Here is a 26183-nt window from a genome sequence, read left to right as displayed (position 1 = left end):
TCGCCAGCTTCCCTTCTCGGTTTCTCAATTTGAAACTGCTCAGAGCAAGACCCGAAGAACCCACAGCTCACCTGAGGCCAGGCTGTCAGGAGCATGGCTGCCATTGCTTCGCCTCCCTCTCAGAGAAGGGCTGGAGCTAAGGAAAAGCACAGAGGGAGACCAGTGTGAGGTAAGCCACCCCAACCAAGAAGAGAAGATCTAAGATGCAGGCAGCCTGTGTCCAGATAGGAGTGTGAGCAGGAGCTGCCATAGGAAGAAGGGGCTGATCTGTTCAATCGCTCAGTACCCCGGACTCCTCCCAGCCATGACACTGATGCTCACTGCCAGGAACCCTAGGATTTTACAACTCTGACACACATCTCACACACACACACACACTCGTGTGTACATAAAAATGTATGCAGAGCCTAAAGAATAAAACAAAGACTCGAGGAGCAGTGCTTCAGCTCAAGAGACAGAACAATACCAAGATCTTTGATTTATTTCTCTTTCTAAACAAGTATCACCCTCGGTCCCCCTGCAAGAGAAGACAGGTAGGAGGTGCTGCAGCCCCAGCACAGAGGCCCGGGTCAGGCCCTGGGAGGGACAGCTGCTCCCCCACATCTTGCCTATCTCCTCACACAGATGAGTGTCCTCAAGGGTCTAATGTCTCTGTAGAGACCTTGGGAGGTCAGCCTCCCCCATGGCCCAGACTTACCTTCAGGAAGCTGGGCCAGAAGTGAGGTACCAGGCTGCCTCCTCATACTTTCCAGCCTGCGCCTCATGACCCAAAGGCCCTTCTCACCATGTTCAAAAACACACGGAGTGGCTATTTTCTGATTCTCACGGATCCTAAATTCAGTCTTGAAAATGTATGCTTTCCTAAAATTTCATCTACGTCTTCCAGGATTTCAACTTTAGCACAGGTGTGGGAAACACTGGTTTATGACTTTTTTCACTTCCTCCATATCTGGAGCTACTTTGCTTTTCCCACTTCTTCTTTTGAATATATATGCTTTTAGACCTCTTCCCTTGGTAAATTTTGTGTCCCCACAAAATTCCTATGTTAAAGTTCTAACCCCCGAGGCGGCAATAAGATTAAATGTGGTCATAAGGGCAGGGCCCAAATCTAATAGGGCTGATGCACTTACAAGAAAAGGAAGAGCTCTTTTCCGGTTTTTGCATCGCGAGGACCCATGAGCAGCAAAGTCTCCCACGACCCCCTTTACTAGGTGGTCTGGGAGTGCTGCACAGGAACCAGCGCAAGCGCCGGAAGTTTATGGAGACAGTTGAGCTGCAGATTGGCCTGAAGAACTATGACCCTCAGGGGACAAATGCTTCTCGGGCACCATCAGGCTTAAGTCCACGCCCCGCCCCAAGTTCTCCATGTGTGTTCTGGGCGACCAGCAGCACTGTGATGAGGCCAAGGCCGTGGAAATCCCGCACATGGACATCGAGGCGCTGAAGAAACTCAGCAAGAATAAGAAACTGGTCAAGAAGTACGATGCCTTTCTGGCTTCAGAGTCTCTGATCAAGCAAATCCCATGAATCCTGGGCCTGGGCCTGAATAAGGCTGGCAAGTTCCTGTCCTTGTTGACCCACAATGAGAACATGGTGGCCAAAGCTGAGGAGGTGAAATCCGCAATCAAGTTCCAGATGAAGGGGGTGCTGTGTCTGGCAGTGGCTGTTGGCCACGTGAAGATGACAGGTGATGAGATGTGTACAACATCCATTTAGCTGTCAATTTCTTGGTGTCATTGCTCAAAATTAGCTGTCAATTTCTTGGTGTCATTGCTCAAAAAGAACTGGCAGAATGTTCGGGCTTTGTACATGAAGAGCACCAGGGGCAAGTCCCAGGCCTGTACTAAACTTAATAAACCATACTGCTAGGGAGGGAGGGAGGGAAGGACAGACTCCAAAGCTCTCCATCTTTGCCATGTAGCACACAGTGAGAAGGCAGCCACCTGAAACCCCAGGAGAGAGTCCTCACTAAGAACAAATCAGCAGCGCCTTCATCTTGGACTTGCAGTCTCCAGAACTATAAGATTAGGTTCCTGTTGTTAAAGCCACAGTCGATGGCATTTTGTTATGGCATCCCAAACAGATTCATAAAGAAGGCTGGGCAGTGGTTTATTTTAATGTTGTTTTATTTTCAGTGAACCAGCTTTTTAATTTATTTAGAACGCTGTTTTTGTTTTTGTTTTTCCCCTAATTGATTTTAATTCATTAAGCTCTGCTCTGTAAGAGATACCTTACACACCACTCCATTCCTCGTCTCACACTTAGTCCTGTTCCAGAAGCTTACTCAGCTTTGTGCAGGTGCAGCCTGCCAATGCCTCTGCAAGGATCTCCACCACCGATGCCTGGCTCCTGCCCTGGGCTTCTCTGCTGTCCTGTACGGGGCCCCTGCGGAAACCTGTGGATACTTGCTGGTCCCTAAAGTACAGGAGAGTTAATGCCTGTGGTGCCACCCTTGACCAATAGGGGACAGAGGTCAATGGATAAATGTTTTCCCCTTTAGACCCCCAAATGAGATTCCAAAGCTCCTCCAAGATCCTGTAAGACAGAGCAGCAATCAGATGGAGAAGGGCCACGCTGACAGAGCACCCTGGTACTGGCTCTCCTTCCTTCTCTGTGCCAGGCCCTGCCTTTCACTCTGCCCCGGGACTACATTCCCAGATGAATCACCTGCACACAAATCTTTGCCCTTTGTTCTGCTTTTGGGGAAAACTCGACTATAAAGGCTTTTTCAAACTTCTTAGGGGAGCATGGCTTATTCATTTATTTCCATACTTTCCTATTTGGCAATTAAAACCTATAAGGCCATAAATTTTCCTCTGAATACACAATTAGCCACATACCAGAGGTTTTATGTCATGTTTTAATTACTATTTGATAGCTGGTGTTTAGTCTCTGACCAAAGAATTGTTTAGGATAGTATGTTGTTAATTTCTTCTCTGTTCATAATTTCTGGCTTTACTGATGGTGTTTGAATAGCCCAATACACTTACTTCTGCTTTACAAATGTTTGAGGGTTAATAGCTGAAGTGCCCATTTAAAAAATAGTCTATAGATGCTTAAAAACGTATTATATGATGGAAGAATATATAATTCTATATGAATTTAATGAATCGACTCTACCAATTTTATTATATAGATTTTTCTCTGTAATCCATGATTACTTTTACCTAATTAAACTGAGATAGCCAGTAAAGAGTGTACTCATAAAATACTGAGCCCATATATATCATAGGTAAATCTTTTCAAATCTTGAAGAAATGAGTAATTCTAACACTATTTAAACTGTAACAGAGAAGAGCAAAATAAGTTTCCCAATCTTTTGATCACGCCAATGTTAGATGGGACAAGAGTCTCAAGGTCTGGGCAGATCTTGTTAAGTGTGAAAATGTAGCACAGTATTTTGCAGATGCAGCTTATCCACTCAGGATGAGCTTAACCACTCAACCCAGGAGTTTAGCCAACTGCCCCCACCCCCAAAAAAGAAAGAACTCAACATGCAATTAACCAAATCCAGGTAAGTTTAGCCAACTGCAAAGAAATCAACATGTAATTGAGCAAACAGTGTATAAAGCAATGGCTAAGCCTCTCTTCCAGGAAGCAGATTTGGATGTGAATCTGTGGTCTCCTTTACTTGCTGCGAGTAAATAAAACTACCTAACAACCACCATGTCTCCTTGACTAGAACCCCCTAAGCAGTGAACCCCCTGAGTTGGGTAGCGTCAACACAACTGCCCAGCAGCAAAAATGAATGACTCACAACAACATGGACGACTTTAGGAACATATGACTACAGACCCTATGCTGTCGTTTTCACAAAGCTCAAAAGCAAACTAAACACGTTATTTACATACACACGCATATGTGACAAAATGATTTTTTAAAAACAGGTAAGGCTACATTAACACAAAATTTAAGACAGTTGTTACTTCTAGGGGTGGGAAGCTGGGAGTTGGGTTGGGGCTGAGCACACAGATGCAGCAGTACTGGTAATGTTCTCCTCCTTAATGGGGTGGTGTGCTCATGGCAGCTCATTTTACTATGCTTCTTAACTGTCATAGTAGATGCAGTCTTGTGTATACGTGAATGGCATTTTTTTAAAAAGATAATTATCTCTATGATATGGGTGATTTTCAAAGTATTTTGTCGAATAAAATTTTAAAAAAACAAAGTGCAAAAACAGGAGTATAAGAAAACATGTGTCTGGTCATTTATACAAAAAGAAATGGAAGGATAAACCAGAAACAAAGGAGAGTGGTTACACCAGGTGTGGGTAGGAAGTAGGTGAAAGGAACCCTGGAATGGGAACAGGATGGAAGGAAACTGGGTAGAAGGGAGGAGGAGCAAGGAGTGTCGTGTCTCTGAGTGTACCTTTTGTTCTTTTATAACCAGAGTAATGCTTCACATAAACAAATAGATAAATACACATAAATATTTAAAATCAACCAATCAGGATGGGATGGTGGTGATGACCCAAAAAAGGAACACAAACATCATCAAATGAGCCTAACTATCCTGCAATTGAGTCACGTGCCCACACTGAAATGGTGGGAAAGAAAAGAACTAGGTAACTATGGAAAACAATATTTTAACTAGATACTCTAAGGCTATAAAGACCTGCACTCAAATGCCGCCCTCTAGTGACAATGGGAAAAACTAAAATGTAATAAACATTGCTGAGTCCCTTTAATAGCGTCAGGAGGCTATTAAGGAAGTGGGGCCCAGGCACATGTCGTGCCTCTGTTTTCAGAGCTACTTTTACTGTTGCTAGTCCTGTTGTTACACTACAACAAACAAAACACAAAGCCTTTTGCTACACTCAGCTCAAGGCAGAGACATAAACATGCGGGATCATAGACATCTTAGAACAACTGCTACATGGACATATATGGAATTTACTTCCTTAGTTCTCACCTCCCTCGTTTCCATATTGGAACTAACCAAACCCTGTTAACCTCGCCGGCAATACCTCAATTGCATGAAAGAATTACATTTTGTGATTTGCGCCTTTATAAACCCTGCCTTTCTTCGTTCTCTCCAGAGCTTAGTTTGGGCTGTTACCTGAATCCGCTTCTCATGGATTCGAATCCTTGAAGACCCCAAATGAACTTGTTTCATGGCCTCAGATCTTTATTTGTTGACATCAGCAAACTTGCTTTCCATACGGTATGAATTAGCAATGCTGGAGTTATTTTAAATGTATTCTAGGACTGAACAAGTCACTAATTACATTGTAGCAATCCTTGCCGGGCCACTGTCATCCCACAGATGGAGCGCAGGGCGCGGTTACCTCTTGGCACTGACACCGCTCCGGTAAGCGGACAACGCCTTCCAAACGCCGGCTTCTTCTGCTCCCGGGTGGGCGGAGGGGCCCCGCCTCTTCTGCTCCTCCCCGGGGCCTTGCTGCACGACCCCATGTCAGGAGCCAGAGCGCACGCAACCCACCCTTGGTGAAGGCGCCTGCGTGACCTCAACGTGTCAAAGGACTCGTGACTATCCCTTCAGGCCGCTTCGCCCCGGCAAACATCCCACCCGCCGGCTGCTCCGACACACCTCCCGAAAGTCAGCAGCGTCTTTCCCCAACTGTTTGGGGCTTCGCTTCCCACAGGACGGAACGTTTTCGGCCGCCAAGTTCAAACCGGGAGTCAGAGAGGGGCCGCCGACCTGCTCCCTGCTCCAGGGGTGGGCAACCCAGCTCCTACCCGGGCGGAAGGGCACCCCTAACGCACAAAGAGCCAGGGTACCACCCCACCCTCCAAAGTGCCACTCACCTAGGGTGCTCGCGGACTCACCTCCGCTGCTCGCGGCTCCGCGGGGCGGCCGGAAGTGCGTCACTAGGCTGCGGCCGAGCCCCTCTAGGAATGCCGTCGCTCCCTCTCGGTGGTGCCCTGGCCCCGCCCCCTGCGCTCCAAACCTCAGAGCCCCGGAGTCTGGCGCTCTTTGTCCCTTTCCCTTGGGTCTCGTTCCCCGGAGCGTTTGCTCTGCGGGGTGGTGCCGGGGATCTGTGTCTTAGTAAAGCTGCGGTGCAACCAGATTTGGGAGTCTACGGACTGGATCCAGTGGGTGACACGGTATCAAAACCAAGGCCACTCTTTTTGTAACAAATATTTCCTAGTGACCAGTTTATTCTCTTGTCATGAAAATCATAGATAACACTTAGAAAAGCATAGACAATATAAATAATTTACATTTTAAAAACTAATGCCTTAACTGAGATAAAGGAGAAATAAAAGGAAAATGATTTGTAATTGCAAACATATTCCGATATGTAAAGGTTTGGTCATGACTGCTGCTGTAGGAGACCTACGAAGTGGCCAGATATTTGCCTTCGCACTTAGGATGTGCCTGAATGCCACAGCCACATGCTGTGTCTTATACTGGTGTCTCAGAAATCACAAGGTGGGATCCAAAATGGTGAACCCTTTTGGTCAAGTTTAAACGAAACACAGGACAATCTTGTCTTGATCATATTCCTAGAGAATCAGCAAATGTTAAAACTGTGCAAAACCACATTGTGTTTACCTTAAAAACAAGTTCTAGATTCAGGTATTTTAGAAGCAGTTTTTACCTCCATGAATGTCCAGCAAGACCAATGTCAGTGAAAACTTTTTTTTTTTTAATCCTTACCCAAGGTTATTTTTCCATTGAGATATATATATATATTAGTGGAAGGAGAGGGAAAGACAGAGAAACATGGACTCATTACCTTCCACACTCACCTGACCAGGGCCAGGCCCCAGGATGGAGCCTGCAGCCGAGGGACATGCCCTTGACTGGAATTGAACCCAGAACCCTTCCATCTGGAGGCTGAGGCTTTATCCATTGAGCCAAACTGACTAGGGCTGTGAAAACTTTTTCAGTAGGGAGAACCATCCGGTGCATTGCAGGATTTGTGACACTCCTGGTTACCACCAAACACTGTAACAAAAACACCCCCATAAAATTCCAAAATAAGCCCTTGGATTGCACCACCCACCTGCAGGGTCCCTCCCAAGTCTGACAGTGTTGGCCTTTCTCCTTCCAGCTCTGATCCCTTCCTTTCCTGCACTGGAAGGTGGTTGGAGGCCTGCACTCACTTCTCCAGCCTCTTAGCACTCCCATTCTCCCCCTCTCCACTTCAGCCCCACTTGCTGAACATGCTGTTTTCTATACCTACCATGCCTTTCCCTTCCCATTCCCACCTCGGTCTTGACTGTTACTTGGTATCAGCTAAATCCCATTTCCCTTGGAAAGCAAGCCTTCCCTGACCACCTAGTATAAGGGAGGCCAGTCAGTTATGAGGCATTGCAGCATTCTGTACTTCAGTGCTTAGTACATTTGTGCTTATTTAACGGTGACAGTTTATTTAACCGTTTGAGTCCCAAGCAGCGCGATTGAGCTGCTGAGATTTTATGTCGAGAAAACATACGATTGGTCTTGACTGTTACTTGGTATCAGCTAAATCCCATTTCCCTTGGAAAGCAAGCCTTCCCTGACCACCTAGTATAAGGGAGGCCAGTCAGTTATGAGGCATTGCAGCGTTCTGTACTTCAGTGCTTAGTACATTTGTGCTTATTTAACGGTGACAGTTTATTTAAACATGTTTTCTCTGATCACTCCATAGAGCAGGGACTATAGCTGCCTTGTTCAACACCATTATCCTCAGGTAAAGTACAAGGCCTGACACGAAGGAGGTATGTAATGTTTGTTGTTGACGTAATCCAAAGGCTCCAGGTCCAACTCCAACTCCAGGGCAGGACTCTTCTTTATTTCTGGCACTGGAGTGAGGATATGTTCTATACCTGGGATCCCTGACCATTGCTAGGAGCCCTTCTCTGCTTTGCCCTGATCCTGTGCAATTTACATGGCTTCTCTCATTCAGATAGGAAAATGGTACCACAATTGGGCAGTGATTGCTGGGGACTATGTTGCTCTTGGCAATAAAGATTTCCACTTCTTCCTAGGCTCAGAAAATAGAGCTTTAGCTAGGAATAAAGGCTTGTCTAAGGAAGAAATTAGCAGATCAGTGTCACAGAAATGCTGACCCCAAATGGTGGATCACAAAAAAGTCACCTAATTTTGTAGGTAAGAAAATAAGACCTCCTAAATAATCATGATGCCCCGATTCCTAAGATAGGCACACACCAGGTTACAGAAGTTCCACAGAAGGCATGCAGAAGCAGAGACCACTGTCTGTCAACCTCTGTTCTTTCCTTTTTATCCGGTAACAGACTCTAGATCAGCGGTTCTCAACCTGTGGGTCGCGACCCCTTTGGGGGTCAAACGACCCTTTCACAGGGGTAGCCCAAGACCATCGGAAAACACATATATAATTACATATTGTTTTTGTGATTAATCACTATGCTTTAACTATGTTCAATTTGTAACAATGAAAATACATCCTGCATATCAGATATTTACATTAAGATTCATAACAGTAGCAAAATTAGTTATGAAGTAGCAACGAAAATAATTTTATGGTTGGGGGTCACCACAACATGAGGAACTGTATTAAAGGGTCGTGGCATTAGGAAGGTTGAGAACCACTGCTCTAGATCAAAGGGAAGGATGGGCATGCTATTCAAGACAAACACCCAGCTGGAAAAGCTACATTAGCCTGGCATTTACCAGTCTGGTGCCTAGAATAGTATCCATTCCAAATAAAAACCGAGAAAACAAAATTAAAGTCTTTTGTTTTGATAGCATTTGGTTACATAGTTAAGACTTTTCTTGAGAATGGACTCACTGACAGTTTTGTAGTAAGACTAAACATCTGTCACAGAGCTGAAGCTGTTAGAACTTCCATCCCCTCGTGCTGTCCTGGTGCACCCTGGGCTCCCATGTTCCAACGGGTTTCCTATTCTTCTTACAATTACCAGGGTTGCTGGGACCATAGCTGAAGACTTTCCCATACATCATACACACAAAACATTTCTCCTTCGTTAGTCCTGAAGATTATTAAATTATAACAATTATTAAAAACTAGAGGCCCGGTGCACGAAATTTGTGCACTCCAGGGGGGTCCCTCTGCCCTGCCTGCGCCTTCTCACAGTCTGGGAGTCCTTGGGGGATGTCCAACTGCTGCGGCTCGCCACCACCACTGCGCTTGCCAGCCCTGAACCCTGCTTCCGGCTGAATGGCACTCCCCCTGTGGGAGCACACGGACCACCAGGGGGCAGCTCCTGCGTTGAGCATCTGCTCCCTGGTGGTCAGTGCGCATCATAGCGACTGGTCATTCTGCCGTTCGGTCGATTTGCATGTTAGCCTTTTATTATATAGGATAATTGTTAGACTGATAAGGCACCATTCCAAGGAAAGAAAACTTAAACTTGCTTGAGAAAAACAAAACTGAATTTATTGGTTACTGGAATTCAAAAGCCCAGATGCATTTCTAGCTTCAGACATAGTTTAATGTAGTTGTTCAAAAATCCAGGAATTCCTCTCAGCTTTAAGACTAAGGGAAAAAGAACAGTATTTCTTCCTGTTAACTCTGGCCACATCCTGGAACTCTAATTGGACCATCTTGGGTCACGTACTGACCAACAACGATGGCTAAGCCAGGTCTGTGTCACACATTCTACTCTTGAGTAGAAGATGGAGTCCCAAAGGGAAGTGAATATACTACCAGTCAAAGGGGGTAAAAAACTCTGGGAGGCCAAAACGACAAATGTCCAGCGCAGGCTTGTCTCCGGGGTGGACATGCTCAAGGTCACCGAGCTGGGAAGAGGTCCTAAAGGTCTTTTCATACTTGACACACCCATAGGGTTTCTTTCCAGTATGGACTCTTTGATGCTGAAGAAGACTTCTTTTGCTAGTGTAGACTTTTCCACACTCATCACATACATAGGAAGACTCTTGAATATGGGTCTTCAGATGCCTTTTTAGTTGTTCCTGAGCACTGAAGGCTTTTCCACAAGCTACACAGTCAAAGGGTTTCTTATCGCTGTGGACTCTCTGGTGTCGAGTTAATTTTTTATGCAAATTGAAGGCTTGCCCACATATTTTACAAGAATAAGGCTTTTCCCCTGTGTGAATACGCTGATGTTGGATAAGATAGGAAGTCCTTCCGAAGCTTTTGCCACATTCATTACATTCATAGGGTTTCTCTCCACTGTGAATTTTCTGATGCCGAAGTAGTGGTGAGTTACCAACAAAAGCTTTTCCACACTCGTTACACGCGTAAGGTTTCTCTCCAGTGTGGATTCTCTGATGTATAACAAACTCAGAACTACTGGTGAAGCCTTTCCCACACTCCTGGCAGTGATAGGGTCGGTCCCCACTGTGGATTCTCTGATGCCTCATCAGGTTTGCGTTGTCATTGAAGGCTCTCCCACACTCCTCACACTGATAGGGTTTCTCTCCAGTGTGGATCCTCTGATGCCGAATCAATGAGGAATTGCCATTGAAGGCTTTTCCACACTCATTACACTCAAAGGGTTTCTCCCCAGTGTGGATTCTCTGGTGTCTAACATAGTGAGAAAAATAGCTGAAACACTTCCCACATTCCTCACACCGGAAGGGTTTCCCGTCACAGTGGATTCTGGGAACCTTTCCTCGACCATGTTTCCTTGTGATTTCCTGGTGCTTCTCCAGTTTACAAGTTCCTAGGAAGTTGCTTCTCTGAGGAGCAATCTTCTGCAGACCACAAGACAACACCACGGCTCTGTTTTCAGAAATTCCCTGTCCTGATGTGGACTCACTGACAATGTTGGTCTCGGTATCTGACATAAACAGAAAGCACAGTGCCACCTGAGAATGATACTAGAAACAAAAGAGCATCAAATAACATAGAGCTTTTAGAGATTACTAGTTCAACCTCCACATCGGCCTGCTAGCAATAAAAGTGCCAAATAGTACACGGGCAGAGAACTGTCGAGGTGGAACAGGGTGTCGACGTATACACGACACGCTGGACTGCTTCCTAAGCTTTTCCAGACTCTGTATTTGAATGACTTGTCCCTCGTATGTTCTAGTATCTTTTGACCTCAGGTACTTATAGGCCTACAAAATACCAAAGAAGGTACAGGCTCAAAGATTAAGTAGTGACATTGAGGCTGGTAAAATCAGTGTCACTGCTACTGTTCCACGTTCTGTTTTGCCTGCTCTCCCATATCCTATTCCTGAGCTGTAAATGCAGAGCCCTCCGGTCCACCACAAAGTCTGCATCTGGATGTTCCACACAGTGCTGTGTGGGTGAGACAGACCAACTACATTCACCACACCTTCGGCTGAGGAAGGGGGTCAGGATGCACTGCACACCCTGTGCCAGCCCCCGATGCTAGGAAGCCTTGCTTGGGTTCTGAGTCCTTTTGCACGACTTACTAGAAAGGACAGCGGAATACTTGCCGGTGGGCTCCAGAAAAAAACCCCGTTTTAAAAGATGCTCCCCAGGTGATTCGCCTGCACATTATGCTGCAAGGTTCTTCACACTGATTTACTGGATCCTTTATTCCCTTCCTCGGGCCAGACAGTCTACCTTCTTTTTCTCCACATGCTATCCACTGTAACCGGTCAAATTCAGAACAAATGGCACCACCCCTGAAGACGCATTACTTGAGCTTCTAAATGGCAATTCCTCTAAGCTTTCCTGCTGAGCTCCCACAGCCCACTGCCTTTATACACATTTTTAAAAAGCTTTTACATCGGTCTCCACAACTTGTATCCTCCAGAGCAGCGGTATCCGCGACCACTGGTGGTCGTGAGGTCCGAAAGGTTGGCGACTGCTGCTCTGGAGAGTCTTAAACAAAACCTGGCACACTCAAGTACTGACAAACTGCTCCTACGTAAATCCATCCTGTCCAAAGAAGAAGGGCCACTGAGGTAGGCAATGCTGAAACTCAGAAGGGAACAAGGGATTCAAGAATTGCATAAGAGATGCATGAAGAAATAGTTACCTTGGTAAGAGTTAAAACTGGTGGGAAAGGTTTCATATTTTACCTATTAGGAAAGATCACCTATTTAAATCCTTGCGAGCATGGTTCATTTTAAAGTATATGCTCTGTAAAGCCCCACAGCTGCCCATTTTAAACTGGCCTCGTTTACCTTGACAGACGTGTGTGCTCCTCTCTGCAGGTGGGTCATCCTGTGCCTCCAGGCCCCAAGGCAAGTCCCTTCCCTCCAGAAGTGAGATGAGGGCAGAGTTGGGAACTGTGTATCCTGAAAAGGGGAGAGAAATGGCACCTTTCAGCCCTGGGTCTGCTATGTCAAAAGAAGGAAAACTGCCCAGCCAGTGTGGCTCAGTGGTTGAACCATGCAGTGGGGATACCAGAGACAACCCCTCCTTCTCCACGCCGTACCCCCAGCCCATAAGGAAAAAGAAAGAAGCAGGAAAGCATAGATCTGAGTCCCAGGAGGAAGTAGCCTTACCCAGGGATGTCAAGTTCCCGTAATTCTCCAGCATCACACTTCTGTGCAGGGCCCTCTGTGCAGAAGAGAGGCCAGCCCATTCTGCCTGGGTAAAGTGCACAGCCACGTCCTCAAAGGTCACCACCTCCTGAAACAAGAGGTTCCTGCTGTCCCAGAACCAATCCTCTGCCTCAGAGCCAGAGTGTGGGACCCAGGGGACAGTATGAGGGAGGAGTCCTATTAGAGATGGCTAATGAGAAAAGGTGAAAGAATAGGTGTTAGACCATTAAATGGCTATTTCTACAACCAACAACCTGGAACTTCTCTATCAGAAGAGCTTCCTTTGGAACATAAAATGTACTGTTATAAAACATGATAAAACATTTCAGAAAGCCTGGAGAGTCTCCCATTATTCACCTTCTCAGAGCAAAATCTCTGACTTTATAAATACTGTCCGTCTTTCACTGTTACACCTACAGGTGGGCCATTAGCTTCAGAATGTCCAGACACTCACTCCAGGTGGCATCTCAGGACTGCCTGTTCCCCCTTCACTGCCCCAGTGCTCACTCCGCCCCAAACCTCAAGCCCACACAACAAGAACAGAGTCGTGGTTTGCCATGATGAGCCCTTTGCATCCAGTCCCCATCTGTTGCTTGATTGCTGTGCTGTCTGTGCTCAAGATCACCCAGCAGAGGGAGCCGTGCTGACAGGGCAGCCTAGCATTCTGCTCCCTGATGTGTCTTCCTCGGAGAATATGCTTCTGGAATCAAACTGCTGCTGGGTAGCGCTTTTAGCCTCGTGTCTTTATAGCCCCAACACAATCTGCAATAGCTCTTGCCAACCAAGCCTCCGGGTTTTTTCAGTAGCCATCCTTGCCCCTTCCTGCTGGCCCCAAGTCTACCTTCCCAGAAAGCTCCAGCATCTGGTTAGGCCCTCTATTCACACCTTAGACTTTAGTATCAAATGTGGTTACCTGAACATGTGGTGACTATCCTCCCACTTTCTAACACCTTGACTGATGTACAGATCTGCCCCTTCCACTAGTTCCCATGCCTCACACTCTCTCCTGACCCAACATGTCTGACCCACCAGCTAACACTAATCATCTGCCCCCCTAAACTGGTTCCCTCTCTAATTCACATAAACTAATTCACACGGTAAGTGACAATTTTCTTTCCCTAAGATTCATCCTAGACTAACTCGCCCCCGTCACTGCTCACTTCTGACAGTTGGTAATCAAATTCTGCCCATTTTATTGCCAAAATATTTCTGGAACCGACTCTTCACTATTGTACAATCCGTACAACAGTTCAACAGATGGGGACCTTAAATAGCTCCAATTCCAGCTGTCCCACACTTAATCCATCCTCTGCCAGCACATACAATGATCTACTTTAAATGACAACCTGACCCACTCAACTGAATGATTTAATAAGTCACCACTAACTACAATAGTGATTCTCAAAGTGTGGTCCCCAGGGCAGCAGCACCTGATAACTTACTGGAAAGGCACACTGGCAGGCCCCATCCGAGAGTAAATGTTCCATCAATGAACCCTCCAGGTGACTGTGATGCACACTACATCTGGGAAACCTGGACTAGAAGATAAAGTCCAAGCTCAGGAAATTGAGATGTATCAGGTGACCAGTGGACAGTGAGGGGGAGGCACAAGACTGTACACAGAGAAACTAGCTGGGAAGGTCCTCAAACAAAATCCCAGAGAAGAACAAACCTTGAAGGAAGGCAATGTAAAATATGGGACAAGTGGAAGAGGTAGCAGGCAGAAGCAACCGGACCTGGTGACTCTCTGGAAGCGGCACCCAGGAAGAAGGGTCAATAGCATGCAGCAATCTAAAAAGTGAGTGGTCAGGACTTGGAGATGGTGGACCAGTGCCTCTCCAGTACTTAAAGAAGATCAGAAGCGGGTGAGCTACAAGGAAGACAATATGTATCAGAAACAGTCAGGCAGAGGCACCTGCCAGATGTCAGAAATCCAGGACTGGCACTTGGGATATGGTTCATGCTAAGTTATTGGGTAAATAAGTCCCGAGAAAGACATGGTAAGTAAACACTTGGATTGCGGGAAACGAGTTAAGTCGGCTCGCGTGAATTGCGCGTACTCCGCGGGAGCCGTCTTAAACTCGGTTCATATAGATTTGCGGTGGAGTGCGGGAAACGTGTAAACTCGGGCCGATTGTAACTGCGTATTACCAAATATTTCATTTCAATCGAACCCATACTTCAAAAGATATAGGCATTTTAACGCGCCATCTTATATTTTGGCGGGAAATTCACCCGACACCGAAGTGTAAAGCAGTACCCAGCAACTCATCAGTCTCAGAGTGAAATACAAGTCAAAACAAAAATTTCCTTGATCCACAAATGTAAGGTCCTGAATGTTCATGTTACAAATGAAGTCAATTAAGATGCAAAGAGGTTAAGTGACTGGTCAAGGCCACTGAGGCCTGATGGGATTCCTAAGTTCAGGTGCCCTGTCCTAGTGCACAGTTTTCCTGTCAGAGCCCACAGCCTTGCCTTAGCCAATACTGACCTCAAGGAGGATATATTACCCTTGATTCTGAAGCCCGAACTTCTGTCGTTAGGAGGATAAATGATATAAGCTCCTTCATTCTTGTCTTCTTCCTGCCACCCTTCTGTCACCACTTCCCAAGAACCTTGCAACCAGATACCTACACCACTAGCCCGAGTCCCTCATTTTCACAGATCCCTCTAAACCTGGGGACCCGCCAGTGTGGAACAGGCTACAATTCCACTTGCCAGGACACTCTCTCCAGCCATTGCTTGGTGGGCTTCTAGCTGCTCAGCCCTCACCATCATTGGCTTTTCCCCCAGCGTCCAGTTGGAGAGAATCAACGGGGGATCTTCCTACTGCTTTGGCTCCAAGAATTTTGCCAGAATCATCCCTCTCATCATTTCCTTCAAATCACGTCTCTCGAAGGTTGATCTGAGGAATTAACAGCTCACCTGGTACCAGGCTTTCAGGGGCATGGCTGCCATCACCTGGGCTCCTTCTCAGTGAAGGGCAGGGGCTGAGGGAAGAAGCAAAGAGAACCAGAGTAAGCCTTGCCCAGTCAAAGGCTCTCCTTAACACCAACAAACCTGCCAATAACCGCAGCAATCATTTACTAAACGCCCACTGGGTAGGTGGCATATAAATATTTCTGATGCCCTTGGACATCAAAACCTATACTCCCCAACATCAAGCAATGCTCTGTCCTAGGTAGGACATGAATACAGGGGGAACTTGAGTACACAAAGAGCAAAAAAACTAGCAGCAACACCTAACAAGAGGAAACTCAGACCTTCATTTTAAAAACTATTTTACTGGGAAACATAAAAGGTTAAAGAAAATAGAAACAAATACCATGCTTTTTGGGTGAAATATAGGCACCCTCTCACTCAATAGCCACAATAATCTTCTGAACCTTTTCTTTTTCCCAAATGAGAAAACAAGGCTAAGTGAATAATTTTCTCTACCAAGGTCACTCAGTCAGTGGATGGATGAGTTGGAGGCGGAACTCCGATCTGCCAATTCCAAAAGTCATGCTTTTAATAACTACATTCAGTTGCTTCCAATCTAATCCCAACAGGATTTCTCTTAGAACCTGATAACATGATTCTAAGGTAAATATGAAAAATAAATGAGTAGCCAAGAAATTCAGAGTAAGAGTCTGAGTAAGTCTTCCTTTTCTTGGGTCTCGAGGCAGGCATCTTTTTTGTTCATCGTCCCATTCAAAGGACCTTGGAAGGCCAACTCAACATTCCAAAATGTAATAGTTGTTACTTTAATTATATCCCCTACGAACATTGTGTATTCTTGTTAAGTAGTCATATTCTACCAAGAGGCCAGCACCTTCCCTAAGAAAACTCATTGCAAGGTGTAATTTCCTGCTAAGCTCATCTGTACCACCCTTATTCCTGGTCTAGCCATTCTAGCCTTCTTTCAGTTTCTTCTGCTATGCTAATTCAGGACCTCTGTACCTGTATGAGACCTTAGAGCCTTTGTAACGGATTCTGGCCACCTGCAATACTCCCCAGCAGCCGGAACCCCTCTTCAGCTAGGTAATGCCGACTCAGCCTTCAGGTCACCCTCTCCAGACCAGGTCAGGTCCCCTGTTACACACTCCACTAGCACTGCATTCCCTCCTCTGTGTACCATGTCGTCCATGTTTGAGATGACACATTGATGTGTGCTTTCTTCGTTCAACAAACATTTACTGCATACATTCCAGCCCAAGTGTGAGATAGTGGAAAGAGAAAAAAAGGTGATCCCTCTCCTCGCTGGGCTTGGTCTAGGACTAAAGGACACACATATATTAATCCAAGATTATCATAAATAACTTTAAGATCACATTTGTGACTAGTGCCCGGGAGAATCTATTCTAAATGATAAGACCGAGCAGGAATTGGCTTAAAAGGAAAATCTTTACAAAAGTGACAGCAAGTGCAAAAGCTCGTCCTAGAAGTGAAAGTCTGCAGCTGAGCCAGGGGGAGTGTGCTGCAACTCGAGGGGAAGCAGCGCAAGGGACCAAGCCACGCAGGCCTCGCGCACGTTGAGGATTTGGTCTTCACCTAAAAGCAACCGGCTGCAGCGACGCGGTTAGGACCAGAGGGGTGAGATGATCAGAGGTGATTAATATCTAACTTCCCATTAAACTGAAAGCTCCCTGAGGCCGGGACCCACACCCGTCTCATTCCTAGCTGCATCCCGGGAACCCAGAACAGCGACTGGGCATTTAGCTGCTCAGTCATTAGTTCGCGCAATGCGCAGAGGGACTCTGTGGCTGTGCCCGGCACGCAGCGCGTCTCCTTTCTATCCACAGCCTCCATTCCCCAAAGCGGCTGGGCGAGCGAGGGCACCTGGGGCGAGCGGGCCTGGCTCACAGGCCGCCTCCGACTCCTTCCGCCGCGGCAGCAGGGGCAAAGGCGACTGCCTTCTCTAAGGGCGAAAGGAGCGCTCCTAGCAGGGACTCCCAGGTGACAAACCCAACACTCACCTCCGACAAGGCGCCGAGGCCGGCGTGACCGGAAGTGCGTCACCCCGAGCGCGCCGCCCAGGCCGCACGTGCTTCCTCTCTAGGATACCAGAGCGCGCAGCTCGGTGGTTCTCTGGCGCCGCTCCCAGCGCAGGGCTTCTTACCCTGGGACCCTCAGGGACCTTGAGTAGGTGAGCAAGTTTATGGTCGTTTTCGCTCATCTCTAACCGAAACAGCATTTCCTTCAATTACGTGTTGGCAACAAACCACGGTAGTATCAGTAGTACCTGTGATTTTTGTCAGAGAATCACAGATGTTTTCATCGCATTACAGTTGATGTAGATGCAGTATCTCAAAATACGGGTCATTCTTATCAAGGTTATTCTTATCAATAATTTGCCGACATAAGAAATGTCCAAACCTGTAAGAATTTCTATGAGTTTATTTGAGCTAAACCAACAACAGAACAGTTTGCCGGGAAGCAAAATCTCAACGGATTGAGAAATGGCAGTTTTGCACCTTATTTTATACACTAGAATCAAAGGAGAAGACGGGGAGGGGGGGGGGGAGCGGGGTATATGAAATCCATTGGTAGATTAGGGAGACAGGAGAAAGCAAAGCGGGGAAATCTGAGATTGAATAAAAAGCACACCAAAAGGTTGCAGGTTTGATTCCCTGTCAGGGCATATACAGGAGGCAATTGATCCATGTTTTGCTCTTTCTCCCTTCCTCTCTCTCTCTCTCTAAAAATCAATACTGTAAACATATCCTTGGGCGAGGATTTAAAAAAAAGTTTTAAAAAATAACAAGCGAAATGAAAAAATATCTAGTACATGGATACTATGTTCATTGACTGAACTACTCAATGTTGTTCTCCCCAAATTGATCTATATATTCAAAGCAATCCAATCAAATCCCAGCAAGACCTTTTGTAGAAATCAACAAGCTGATTGTATGTCAATCATACAATGAAGCTGAAAAAAACAACAACAAAAACCAGCAGTGGAAAAAGGAGGGCTATATTGTGTGATGGTTAGAGCATGGGCTCTGAAGCCAGGCCGCCTGGGTTTGAATCTTTGATAAGTAAGCACCACAAAATGTACTGGTTATTAGTATTCATTAAAGGACCACTATGGAAAATTAAAGACTAATATCTTGTTGAGGAAGCAACAACTGGAACTAAAGACACTTGATTCAAGCAACTTCCACTGATTCTTTATCTGAATCACTTTGGTGTCTGCAGAATCATAAGTCCATTATTAAAAGTTAGCCCCCAGAGGCCTCCAGAGAGATGCAAGCATGGGTCCCAGACAGAGACCTGGAGGTGGGAACCACAGCACAGGGAACTCTTTATCTGAAGCACAGAGCATGGAGGCTGGCACCCTCCTCTCCTTCTAACTTGGCCCCAAGCAGTACTGGGCACAGGAATGTAGAATGAATTATAACCAAGAAAAAAATCAAGGTTTAGGGAGTTTTAATAAGGCCACAGCGATCATAGTCCAGCATGGGTGGAATGAGGATGAACAATCTTCAAACACTTGAACAGCCTGACTCTGTGCTGAGTAATATTAAACAGCACTCCTGAGGGTCAGCTACTTTTGCACAGCACAATGGTGACATCTAGTGTTAGCAAGATCAATCTCAGCACTGCAATTTACCTGAACTTTAGAGAAACAGGGTCTTGGTGTCTTTCTTCCTCTCAGGATTCTCTCTGAAGGGCCAATTTTTTTTTCCAATTTGTAATTTATTAACAATTGCTCTTTTATTTTTCACATTTTTGAAATACATAAACTGGACATTTTAATTTTTTTCATTGAAACATAGTTGACATATAACATTGTGTAAATTTAAGGTGTACATGTTAATTTGATGCATTTATATATTATAATATGACTGCTACTGTGACAATAATTAACACCTCTACCACATTACATAATTATCATTTTTTTAGTGTTGGAATAATTAAGTTCTAGTCTCTTGGCAAGTTTAAGGATTGTAATACAATATTGTTTTCTACAATCACTATGCTATGCATATAGATCTCTAGGATTTATTTACTATTGGTTGCAAGTTTGTACCCTTAAACAACATCTGTCTTTTCCCCCCACCTGGAGTGGACATTTTTAAGAGTGTAAGATTTGGTGAGTTTTAACCAGCAGAGAACAAAATAGACAAAAATCTGTCTTCATAGAGTTTGCATTCTTAGTGGCCAAAATTATGTCACATGGCTACTCCCACCAGCAGAGAAATCTGGAAGGCAAGTGTTTAGCTTTCTGGTGTCCTTAGTAGAAAAGAGGATGGAAGGGTGTAGAAAGAGCCAAACTGTAGTTTCTGCCACAATGATACTGGGGAGCAGACTCAAAATGTATAAATGTTTTTGTACACAAGTTAGGGTTAAAACATGTTTCAGAAGTATTTACATGTTAATTCCTTAAACTAGACCTATTTATTATTAATACTAGAGGCCCAGTGCATGAAATTCGTGCACTCGGGGGGGGGGTCCCTCAGCCTGTGCCATCTTGCAGTCTGGGAGCCCTTGGGGATGTCCAACTGGCAGGGAACGGGCCTAAGCCAGCCGTCAGACATCCTTAGCACTGCCACGGTGGCAGGAGAGGCTCCAGCCACCACCACTGCCAGCTGTGAGCCCAGCTTCTGGCTGAGCTGTGCTCCCCTGTGGGAGTACATTGACCACCAGGGCGCAGCTCCTGTGTTGAGCATCTGCCCCCTGGTGGTCAGTGCATGTCATTCTGCCCTTCGGTTGATTTGCATATTAGCCTTTTATTATATAGGATTAATTTATTAACATATTGTTTATAACTTAGATGTCTTATTTGGTGGCATGTAAAGAGATCCCCCAGCACAAGACCCTGGCCCACAGGGCATCTCCAGTCAATATTATCTTGGCATCAATAAGGTACACCCTGTGGGTCCTCAAGTATTGCTTACCAAGCATGCTAAACTCCACCGGCCGCGAGTTTGACATGCTTGGTTAGACCATTCATTAGTTTGGGTCTCTTTCATTGGCTTGCTGTAAAGGTTCTCTGTGTTTCTAGCTCAGCAGGCTTTGCTAGCTTCTCGAGATGTTAGAGCCTCTTTGTTTTCCAAAGTCCCCTTGATAGAAAAAAATAGTCTTACTAGATAGGATGAGCGGAACTGCTCATCTGGCCCACAATAGATCCATTCATGCTGAGTCAGGAGCAAATCACAGTTTACAGAAACCTCTCTAAAATTCCCGGGACTTTCCATCAGGATACACTTCCCAGAGGAAGCTCCATCCGAGCACTGATTCTCAAACTCGACTGCACATGGGAATCACCTGGGAAGATTTTTAAAAATATGATGCCTGGATCCTGGCTCCTACAGCAGTGATTCTCAATTGGGCGATTTGCTCCTCCCACCAGGTAACACTTGGCAATGTCTTTTGGTCATTCCAATTGGGAGAGGGTTCAACTGGCATCTAGTGTGTAGGGCCCAGAGATGGTGCTAAAATCCTGCAATGGAGAGGAAAGCCCCCCATGGCAAAGGATTGTCTAGTCTCAAAGGTCAGTAGGGGCCATGGATGAGAAACCCTGTTAAGATTCAACTCTCTAAAGGTTCGGCCTCAGCATCGGATTTTTATTTATCTCTATTTTTAATATATTTTTATTGATTTTAGAGAGAGAGAAAGAGAGGAGAGAGGAGAGTGAGAGAGAAACATCATTGTGAGAGAGAAACACCAATCAGCTGCCTCCCGCACACACCCAGACTGGGGATTGAGCCCGAAACCTAGGCACATGCTCTGGCCGGGAATCGGTTTGTCTGCCTGCCGCAAAGAAAGCCAAACTAATGAGACAGGTGCTGGTGCAAAATGAAAGAGGTTAATTCAGGTGCCACAGACCTGAGAGAATGGTGGACTCCCGTCTCAAAGACCATCCCCCTTCCTGCTCAAGCCTGTGGTTCTTTTTAAAAAACTTTTTTATTGATTGATTTTAGAGAGAGAGGAAGGGAGAGAAACATCGATTTGTTGTTCCATTTATGTATCTGGACAGTGCTCTAATTAACAGAGCTACTCGGCCAGGGATAGGGAGGGGAGGGCTTTTTTTTATACAATTATCTTGCCAGCTTTTGGGGGGCCCTTGAGCCCTGTCCATTCATCTTTCTAGCTTTGGGCCGCTAAGTGTAAGAACACACAAACACACACACACACACACACACACACACACACACACACACACACACACTATCTTGGCCAATGGAGGAGACTCCCCAGAGCTCCCTATCTCTGGTAGTGGGGTGGGGGATGCCAACAGCCCTCAGCCCTCCTCCAGAAGCTGGACATAGAACCCACACATCTGGAGGAGCCTTTTGGAGTCCACAGGGCACCCCTAGATCTAGGTGTGGCCGCATCCTCTGCCCAGCCCCCGTGCCTGGCTTGCCCCTCCAAAGTTGCCAGCCAGGACTACACTCCAACTGACAGCTTAAGGTAACACTAGGAGTTGCACGTGGGAGAAGCACCTCGTTTGCAAGTGAACCCCTGCTGCTACTCTGTAGAGGTCAGGTTCTTCTTTGGGGGGACCTACAGGAAGGGGCGCCACAGTTGCACAACTGCAGGGGGCACTGTTCACATAGAACACAATGTGAATGATACTTTCTGGTCCATGGCCCCCAAAGTAAATGTCTACATTCACCAGATTGACTAGACTTTAAATCTGGTGGGCTTAAAGAACAGCTGCTTATTGAATGCGAGTGGAGTGAACACAGGCATTTCTGGAACATGACACACTAACAGCACAAAATGGATGAGAATCTACAAGGATAAGAGCATGAGAAAGATGAAAACAGATGAGAGATGTCAATAGTTTGGGAAGATGGAAAGGGATAGAGATGGTAACCAGGAAAAACTGGAAGCCTTGCATGGGAGTGGAGTAGGGAGGAGGGTGGTTAGGACTCATGTCTAATACCAGGAAGTAAGTGGACTCACTTTGGGGGGGCCTCCAGGAGAGGCTCAGGAACTAGGCATCAGATACAGTACTTTGCAAGGCGGAGACAGCCAAAGGGGGAGATATAAGGAGCAGTTAGACTTGCAGATCCTATCCCCACAAGCACAGCCCAGAGACTTCTCCCAAGCCCTGTAACTCAGGAGGTTTATTCTCTGGGAGAAAATAGCAAAGAGCCAGATTAAAGCAGAGGATTTACGTGTAGTAAAACAAGAAGATGAATGAAAGTCTGCACACTGAACAGAGAAGCACCACAGTGCCTCACCACGGCCCAGCCCTATTCTCCCACCTGGCTCTCAAACACTATCAACCCGGCTTTATACTCTCTGCATGGAAGCCTGGAAGACCCTTCTTGAGAGGCAACAAATAACCCCCGGTAAACCTACAGACATCTGGGGTAGAGATCTATCAATTAAAATCCAACAGTCTTATTTTTTAAAATATATTTTACTGATTTCAGAGAGGAAGAGAGAGAAACATCAATGGTCGGGGAGAATCATCGATCGGCTGCCTCCTGCACACCCCACACTGGGGACTGAGCCCACAACCCCGGCACGTGCCCTGACCAGGAATCGAACCGAGACCTCCTGGTTCATGGGTGGATGCTCAACCACTAAACCATGTCGGCCAGTCGCCAACAGTCTTCTTTACTACAAAGGACTGGGTGTGAATCTAAGGTCTCAAGCGTGGCCATGCCTATGGGTAGCTTGAATGTAATATAAATAAAAAGAAGTTGATGATGCTCCAACCAACTGACCCACACCAGCCAGGGTCCCAAGTAGGACTTTTAACTGTTTAAAAGGCTTTGTTGTGTGGGTCTTGTGTTTCCCTCCTCACTGTCCCACAAAGGCAAGTGTTACTCTTCTGCAGCAGCTGTGGGTCATGGAGACCTACGGCAAGACTTGCCAAAGATCTGACAGCAAATAAGTGACCTGGGTCAGAATAGCACCTACACTGACCTCTTTCTCCACATGCATCAGACTGGGAAAATACCAGGAAAACAATGCAAGAGCACGAAGAAATCACCAGCAAATTTAAACACCAGCAAATGAACAGAAAATATAAAGTTTATCCAGTATATATAGTATATACAACATCAAGTATATCTAAGTTTTTAGTATGTCCAGATTTTTTAAAAATGATTTTCTTTTTAAAAATATTTGTTATTGATTTCAAAGAGAGGAAAGGAGAGAGAGAGAGAGAGAGAGAAACATCAATGATGAGAGAGAATCATTGATTGGCTGTCTTCTACAGGCTCCCTACTGGGGATCGAGCCCACAACCCAGGCATGTGCCCTGACTGGGAATCAAACTGTGACCTCCTGGCTCATGGGTCAATGCTCACTGCTGAGCCTCTGACCTCCAAAAGTTATATATGATCTAAACTACTTTTCAAGCAGAGAACCCTTACATTTTAGAACTGGGAAGAAACTTAAATATTATCAGTACATTTATTCTCAAGCTATTTGGTCTCAAAGAGTTTTTGTTTATGTGGGCATGTTTGAATAGGGTTTAGAAGGCTGAATAGAAGTTTTTAAGATGGAATAGGGGTAAGGTGGAGAGGAGAACATCTAGAGAAAACAGGTATAGAGGAATGGAGTGTGAAAAGACATTCTTCTATCACTAACAGGACGTAAAATTTTGGTAAGATATTTATACTTCCTGACTCTAAGTTTAACTCAAATAAGAACAAATAGTGACACCCATGTGGCAAATAAAATTAATGGGTTATGAAACACCTTTCAAGGAAAAAATGACACCTTCACACCCAGAAGGTAAATGCTACCACAACTCAGGTGAGATGTGCTCTTAGAAAAGGCACTTGGAACAGTTTATCCCAATGTTGATTCTGGTTTTGGCTACATGAAGTCTCATTCATTCTTACACCTGACCTTGACCCATAGCTATAATTAGTTTTTCACAGAACTGGACCAGCAGGATGTGGAGGGGGCGGGGAATAATTCATGGACTCCCAATGGACAATATGCTAAATGACTGTCAGGAAGAGAGGAGCAAACCTATGATCTCAAAATAATTCCTTGGTCATTTGCATCCAGCATAAATCTAGATTTTAATGAGACATGTGATTTAGAAATAAATGGGGATAGTATCTGCATAATAGTTTTTGATATTAAATTATTTAATATGACTATTAAGCATGTTTCTGCAAAAACCTTCCCATACCATACTGCTAGAATTATGCCATTCCCTTCATCAAAAGTTATAACATTCCTACTGAGTAAAATATAATTTTAAAATGCCCCTGATCTTATATTCAGATTTCCATATATTTGGCTTCATAATACCCTGCCAGACCTTGACTTTTGAAAAAAATTTAGATGTAATTGGCACATAACATATTAGTTATTCCCAGCCTTTTTTACTATTTCTCTGCAGAAACCCTCTTCTTTAGCAAAATTAAATTGCTCAGTATCCCCAAAACATGCTATCCCATGTGATCAGTGACCTTTTTTGGGAGGGGGTACAGTGAACTTTATTGATAGTGCATGACAAGGTAGGGCTCCCCAAGCCCCTCCCCTCCTCAGGGGGTCTGGGATGGAAACTGTGGAGGTCAGGAGATTCTCGGTGTGCTGAAGGACCAATGTGAGGCATGGACTCTCCAGCAGCTGAGGGTCTCTCTTCCTCTCGCTGGGGCTGGTGGTCCAGGGGGCTCTTACTCCTTGGAGGCCATGTGGACCATAAGGCCCACCACCCTGCTGCTGTAGACAAATTCACTGTCATACCAGGAAATGAGTTTGACAAGTGGTCCTTGAGGGCAATACCAGCTCCAGCATTGAAGTCGGATCCACTGTGTCCTTGTTAAAGTCGCAGGAGACAACCTGGTCCTCAGTATAGCCCAGAATGCCCTTAAGGCAGCGATTCTCAACCTGTGGGTCGAGACCCCTTTGGTGGTCGAACGACCCTTTCACAGAGGTTGCCTAAGACCATCCTGCATATCAGATATTTACATTACAATTCAAAACAGTAGCAACATTACAGTTATGAAGTAGCAACGAAAATAATTTTATGGTTGGGTCACAACATGAGGAACTGTATTTAAAGGGCCAGAAGGTTGAGAACCACTGCCTTAAGGGGACCATCTGACGGCTGCTTCACTACCTTCTTAATGTCATCGTATTTGGCAGCTTTCTCCAGGTGGCAGATCAGATCCACACTGACACAGTGGGGGTGGGGACACGGAAGGCCATGCCAGTGAGCTTCCCATTCACCTCAGGGATAATCCTGCTCACAGCCTTGGCAGCGCCAGTAGAAGCAGGGATGATGTTCTGGGCAGCCCTTCAGCCATCACGCCACATGGTCCATCCACAAACTTCTGGGTGGCAGCGACGGCATGGACTGTGGCCTGAGTCCCTCCACGATGCCAAAGTTGTCATGGATGACCTTGGCCAGGGGGGCCAAGCAGTTGGTGGGACAGGAGGCATTGCTGACAATCTTGAGGAAGTTGTCATACTTGTCATGGTTCACACACATCACAAACATGGGGGCATCCGCAGAAGGGGCAGAGATGATGACCCTCTTGGCTCCACCCTTCAAGTGAGCCCCAGCCTTCTCCGTGGTAGTGAAGACACCGGTGGACTCCACAACATACTCAGCACCAGCATCACCCCATTTGATGTTGGTGGGACTCACTCCTGGAAGATGGAGATGGACTTTCCATTGAGGACAAGCTTCCTGTCTCAGCCTTGACTGTGCTTTTGAACTTGCCATGAGTAGAATCATACTGGAACATGTACACCATGTGTTTGAGGTCAATGAAGGGGTCACTGATGGTGACAATATCCACTTTGTCAGAGTTAAAAGCAGCCCTGGTGACCAGGCACCCAATATGACCAAATCCATTCACTCTGATCTTCACCATCATGTCTGAG

At 45.8% G+C, this 26183-nt stretch overlaps 1 protein-coding gene and 2 pseudogenes across 17 annotated transcripts in view; 1 reads left to right on the top strand and 2 right to left on the bottom strand.

Annotated features, from left to right (window-relative positions):
• The window catches only part of LOC102417829 (zinc finger protein 23), a 24213-nt gene extending 6832 nt beyond the window's left edge, over positions 1 to 17381 (bottom strand). For 2 of the 17 annotated variants that reach the window (XM_023756044.1, XM_023756050.1), the window contains exon 1: positions 72 to 132. Coding sequence is in view for 9 of the 17 variants with exons in the window: in XM_023756051.1 (XP_023611819.1) it covers positions 9598 to 10697; positions 12019 to 12132; positions 12343 to 12571; positions 13824 to 13914; positions 14118 to 14164 (1581 nt within the window). In the remaining 8 variants the exon portion in view is untranslated. Of the gene's footprint in view, positions 1 to 71; positions 137 to 697; positions 714 to 5768; positions 10698 to 12018; positions 12133 to 12342; positions 12572 to 13823; positions 13920 to 14117; positions 14385 to 15153; positions 15372 to 16323; positions 16587 to 17339 lie in introns of those variants that run through there. The other 15 variants (XM_023756051.1, XM_023756052.1, XM_023756055.1 and 12 more) reach the window with 15 other exon arrangements.
• On the top strand, positions 714 to 2150 carry LOC102432002 (annotated as a pseudogene).
• LOC111826533 lies at positions 16802 to 26183 on the bottom strand (annotated as a pseudogene).

Source organism: Myotis lucifugus, unplaced genomic scaffold (genome assembly GCF_000147115.1).
Source record: "Myotis lucifugus unplaced genomic scaffold, Myoluc2.0 scaffold_88, whole genome shotgun sequence".
In the NCBI taxonomy this organism is placed as follows: Eukaryota; Metazoa; Chordata; class Mammalia; order Chiroptera; family Vespertilionidae; genus Myotis; species Myotis lucifugus.
Note: the sequence above shows the minus strand (reverse complement) of the source record. Positions and strands in the feature narration are given on the sequence as shown.